This window comes from Oncorhynchus gorbuscha, linkage group LG02, assembly GCF_021184085.1.
Source record: "Oncorhynchus gorbuscha isolate QuinsamMale2020 ecotype Even-year linkage group LG02, OgorEven_v1.0, whole genome shotgun sequence".
Lineage (NCBI taxonomy): Eukaryota > Metazoa > Chordata > Actinopteri > Salmoniformes > Salmonidae > Oncorhynchus > Oncorhynchus gorbuscha.
In genome coordinates, this window is record NC_060174.1 from 940,670 (window position 1) to 946,669 (window position 6,000).

At 44.9% G+C, this 6,000-nt stretch overlaps 1 protein-coding gene across 1 annotated transcript in view; it reads left to right on the plus strand.

Moving 5' to 3' along the window:
* The window catches only part of slc9a7 (solute carrier family 9 member 7), a 150,976-nt gene extending 146,242 nt beyond the window's left edge, over positions 1–4,734 (plus strand). Inside the window, exon 16 of the mRNA XM_046299492.1 lies at positions 4,123–4,734. Coding sequence (XP_046155448.1) covers positions 4,123–4,341 — 219 coding nt within the window. The 3' untranslated portion in view covers positions 4,342–4,734. The remainder of the gene's footprint in view (positions 1–4,122) is intronic.
* The last annotated feature ends 1,266 nt before the right edge of the window (positions 4,735–6,000 follow it).

Below are 6,000 nucleotides of genomic sequence, written 5' to 3' on the forward strand. Positions count from 1 at the left end.
TACATCCTGTCCACTGACTGTGGGATGTAGAGCTTTCCTTTAGGGTTATCTCATTCCAGATAAATACCAAGTACATCCTGTCCACTGACTGTTGGATGTAGAGCTTTCCTTTAGGGTTATCTCATTCCAGATAAATACCAAGTACATCCTGTCCACTGACTGTGGGATGTAGAGCTTTCCTCTCATTCCAGATAAATACCAAGTACATCCTGTCCACTGACTGTTGGATGTAGAGCTTTCCTCTCATTCCAGATAAATACCAAGTACATCCTGTCCACTGACTGTGGGATGTAGAGCTTTCCTCTCATTCCAGATAAATACCAAGTACATCCTGTCCACTGACTGTGGGATGTAGAGCTTTCCTCTCATTCCAGATAAATACCAAGTACATCCTGTCCACTGACTGTTGGATGTAGAGCTTTCCTTTAGGGTTATCTCATTCCAGATAAATACCAAGTACATCCTGTCCACTGACTGTTGATGTAGAGCTTTCCTTTAGGGTTACCTCATTCCAGATAAATACCAAGTACATCCTGTCCACTGACTGTTGGATGTAGAGCTTTCCTTTAGGGTTATCTCATTCCAGATAAATACCAAGTACATCCTGTCCACTGACTGTGGGATGTAGAGCTTTCCTCTCATTCCAGATAAATACCAAGTACATCCTGTCCACTGACTGTTGGATGTAGAGCTTTCCTTTAGGGTTATCTCATTCCAGATAAATACCAAGTACATCCTGTCCACTGACTGTTGATGTAGAGCTTTCCTTTAGGGTTACCTCATTCCAGATAAATACCAAGTACATCCTGTCCACTGACTGTTGGATGTAGAGCTTTCCTTTAGGGTTATCTCATTCCAGATAAATACCAAGTACATCCTGTCCACTGACTGTGGCATGTAGAGCTTTCCTTTAGGGTTATCTCATTCCAGATAAATACCAAGTACATCCTGTCCACTGACTGTTGGATGTAGAGCTTTCCTCTCATTCCAGATAAATAGCAAGTACATCCTGTCCACTGACTGTGGGATGTAGAGCTTTCCTCTCATTCCAGATAAATAGCAAGTACATCCTGTCCACTGACTGTGGGATGTAGAGCTTTCCTCTCATTCCAGATAAATAGCAAGTACATCCTGTCCACTGACTGTGGGATGTAGAGCTTTCCTCTCATTCCAGATAAATAGCAAGTACATCCTGTCCACTGACTGTGGGATGTAGAGCTTTCCTCTCATTCCAGATAAATACCAAGTACATCCTGTCCACTGACTGTGGGATGTAGAGCTTTCCTTTAGGGTTATCTCATTCCAGATAAATACCAAGTACATCCTGTCCACTGACTGTTGGATGTAGAGCTTTCCTTTAGGGTTATCTCATTCCAGATAAATACCAAGTACATCCTGTCCACTGACTGTGGGATGTAGAGCTTTCCTCTCATTCCAGATAAATAGCAAGTACAACCTGTCCACTGACTGGATGTAGAGCTTTCCTCTCATTCCAGATAAATAGCAAGTACATCCTGTCCACTGACTGTGGGATGTAGAGCTTTCCTCTCATTCCAGATAAATAGCAAGTACATCCTGTCCACTGACTGTGGGATGTAGAGCTTTCCTCTCATTCCAGATAAATAGCAAGTACATCCTGTCCACTGACTGTGGGATGTAGAGCTTTCCTTTAGGGTTATCTCATTCCAGATAAATAGCAAGTACATCCTGTCCACTGACTGTGGGATGTAGAGCTTTCCTCTCATTCCAGATAAATAGCAAGTACAACCTGTCCACTGACTGGATGTAGAGCTTTCCTCTCATTCCAGATAAATAGCAAGTACATCCTGTCCACTGACTGTGGGATGTAGAGCTTTCCTCTCATTCCAGATAAATAGCAAGTACATCCTGTCCACTGACTGTGGGATGTAGAGCTTTCCTCTCATTCCAGATAAATACCAAGTACATCCTGTCCACTGACTGTGGGATGTAGAGCTTTCCTTTAGGGTTATCTCATTCCAGATAAATACCAAGTACATCCTGTCCACTGACTGTGGGATGTAAGAGCTTTCCTCTCATTCCAGATAAATACCAAGTACATCCTGTCCACTGACTGTTGGATGTAGAGCTTTCCTCTCATTCCAGATAAATAGCAAGTACATCCTGTCCACTGACTGTTGGATGTAGAGCTTTCCTCTCATTCCAGATAAATAGCAAGTACATCCTGTCCACTGACTGTTGGATGTAGAGCTTTCCTTTAGGGTTATCTCATTCCAGATAAATACCAAGTACATCCTGTCCACTGACTGTTGGATGTAGAGTTTTCCTTTAGGGTTATCTCATTCCAGATAAATACCAAGTACATCCTGTCCACTGACTGATTCCCAAGTACATCCTGTTCACTGACTGTTGGATGTAGAGCTTTCCTCTCATTCCAGATAAATACCAAGTACATCCTGTCACTGACTGTTGGATGTAGAGCTTTCCTCTCATTCCAGATAAATACCTAGTACATCCTGTCCACTGACCAGTGGATGTAGAGCTTTCCTTTAGGGTTATCTCATTCCAGATAAATGTTGATTCGGTCACTCATCCAGATTGTTTTTTGTTTAACCTTTATTTAACTAGTCAAATCAGTTAAGAACAAATTCTTATTTTCAATGACAGCCTACAGGGGAACCTTATTCTGGGGTAGAACGACAGATTTGTACTTTGTCAGCTCAGGGATTTGATCTTGCAACCTTTCGGTTACTAGTCCAACGCTCTAACCACTAGGCTTCCCTGCCGCCAGATGATGTAATCCCGATTACTAACTTTGATCCGTTTCACCAGGCTGTAATCTGAGTCCACCGACACTATATAAACTCAACACACACACACACACACTCCCTACACCCTGGGGACCAGTGGCATTGATTGGCGGTCCAACCCGATCAGAGCTTTATATGTCACAGTATGATGGAAGGAAACATTGATCATTACGATGTAGCTACATTGACAAAACATTGGGAACACCTGCTCTTTCCATGACAGACCGACCAGGTGAAAGATATGATCCCTTATTGATGTCACTTGTTAAATCCACTTCAATCAGTGTAGATGAAGGGGAGGAGACAGGTTAAAGAAGATTTTTTAAGCCTTGAGACAACTACACATGGATTGTGTGTGTGCCATTCAGAGGGTGAATAGCAAGATAAAATATTTAAGTGCCTTTTGAACAGGGTATGGTGCCAGGTGCACCGGTTTGTGTCAAGAACTGCAACGCTGCTGGGTTTTTCACACTCAACAGTTTCCCGCGTGTATCAAGAATGGTCCACCACCCAAAGGACATCCAGACAACTTGACACAACTGTGGGAAGCATTGGAGTCGACATGGACCAGCATCTCTGTGGAGCGCTGGACACCCCGTAGAGTCAACATGGTCCAGCATCCCTGTGGAGCGCTGGACACCCCGTAGAGTCCACATGGACCAGCATCCCTGTGGAGCGCTGGACACCCCGTAGAGTCCATGCCCCGACAAATGGAGGCTATTCTGAAGACAAAGGGTGCAACTCAATATTAGGAAGGTGTTCCTAATGTTTCGTAAACTCAGTGTACATCGACTGTTGCTTTCTCCGTACGAACTAGCTCTGCTCTAGCTCTGCTCTAGCTCTGCTCTAGCTCTGCTCTAGCTCTGCTCTAACTCTGCTCTAGCTCTGCTCTAACTCTGCTCTAACTCTGCTCTAACTCTGCTCTAACTCTGCTCTAACTCTGCTCTAACTCTGCTCTAACTCTGCTCTAACTCTGCTCTAACTCTGCTCTAGCTCTGCTCTAGCTCTGCTCTAACTCTGCTCTAACTCTGCTCTAGCTCTGCTCTAGCTCTGCTCTAGCTCTGCTCTAGCTCTGCTCTAGCTCTGCTCTAGCACTCTCCTAGAAACCTAGAGCGGAACCAGGCTCTGAGGGGTGGCCGGTCCTCTTCTGGCTGTGCCGGGTGGAGATTATAACAAAACATGGCCAAGATGTTCAAATGTTCATAAATGACCAGCAGGGTCAAATAATAATAATCACAGTAGTTGTAGAGGGTGCAACAAGTCAACACCTCAGGAGTAAATGTCAGTTGACTTTTATAGCCGAACTATTCATGTCTCTGTTCCCATCTTCCAGAACCATGAGCAGCTGAGAGACGACGACTCCGACCTGATCCTGAATGACGACGACACGGCCATCACGGCTAAAGGAGTATCCAGTGGAGGGGCGGGGGGCTGGGGGGTCAACGGGAAGAGGAGCAGCAGCACATCTGAAGAGGCACTAAAGAGAGAGATGGACCAGGAATTCCTGTCCCGCAGCACACGCCTCGTCTTTCCCATCGAAGACAACGCCTGACCCCTACACCATGACCCCGTGAACCCTCGCCCTCCAGCCCACACACACCAGACTATGGGAGGAGAGGAGGAGAATAGGAGAGCGAGGGTTGGAGGAAAGCTTTTTGTTTAAAACAGGGCTGATATTAGATGTCATTACTTCCTGGTATGGGACCTCCTGTGTATGCACCCAAAACAATAAATTGAAGCTAAACAAGCATAGTTTTAGGGGTCTGCAATGGGTTTGGCCTTTTCTCTGCTAATAGTCAACATAGAACAACATAATAGCAGCCCATTCATAGGCCTCTGCTACATCATAATAACAGCCCATTCATAGGCCTCTGCTACATCATAATAACAGCCCATTCATAGGCCTCTGCTACATCATAACAGCCCATTCATAGGCCTCTGCTACATCATAACAGCCCATTCATAGGCCTCTGCTACATCATAACAGCCCATTCATAGGCCTCTCATCATAATAACAGCCCATTCATAGGCCTCTGCTACATCATAACAGCCCATTCATAGGCCTCTGTTACATCATAATAGCAGCCCATTCATAGGCCTCTGCTACATCATAACAGCCCATTCATAGGCCTCTGTTACATCATAACAGCCCATTCATAGGCCTCTGCTACATCATAACAGCCCATTCATAGGCCTCTGCTACATCATAGCAGCCCATTCATAGGCCTCTGCTACATCATAACAGCCCATTCATAGGCCTCTGCTACATAATAACAGCCCATTCATAGGCCTCTGCTACAACATAACAGTCCATTCATAGGCCTCTGCTACATCATCATAACAGCCCATTCATAGGCCTCTGCTACATCATCATAACAGCCCATTCATAGGCCTCTGCTACATCATAATAACAGCCCATTCATAGGCCTCTGCTACATCATAATAACAGCCCATTCATAGGCCTCTGCTACATAATAACAGCCCATTCATAGGCCTCTGCTACATCATAACAGCCCATTCATAGGCCTCTGCTACATAATAACAGCCCATTCATAGGCCTCTGCTACATAATAACAGCCCATTCATAGGCCTCTGCTACATAATAACAGCCCATTCATAGGCCTCTGCTACATCATAATAACAGCCCATTCATAGGCCTCTGCTACATCATAGCAGCCCATTCATAGGCCTCTGCTACATCATAACAGCCCATTCATAGGCCTCTGTTACATCATAACAGCCCATTCATAGGCCTCTGCTACATCATAACAGCCCATTCATAGGCCTCTGTTACATCATAATAACAGTCCATTCATAGGCCTCTGCTACATCATAACAGCCCATTCATAGGCCTCTGCTACATCATAACAGCCCATTCATAGGCCTCTGCTACATCATAATAACAGCCCATTCATAGGCCTCTGTTACATCATAATAACAGTCCATTCATAGGCCTCTGCTACATCATAACAGCCCATTCATAGGCCTCTGCTACATCATAATAACAGTCCATTCATAGGCCTCTGCTACATCATCATAACAGCCCATTCATAGGCCTCTGCTACATCATCATAACAGCCCATTCATAGGCCTCTGCTACATCATCATAACAGCCCATTCATAGGCCTCTGCTACATCATCATAACAGCCCATTCATAGGCCTCTGCTACATCATCATAACAGCCCATTCATAGGCCTCTGCTACATCATA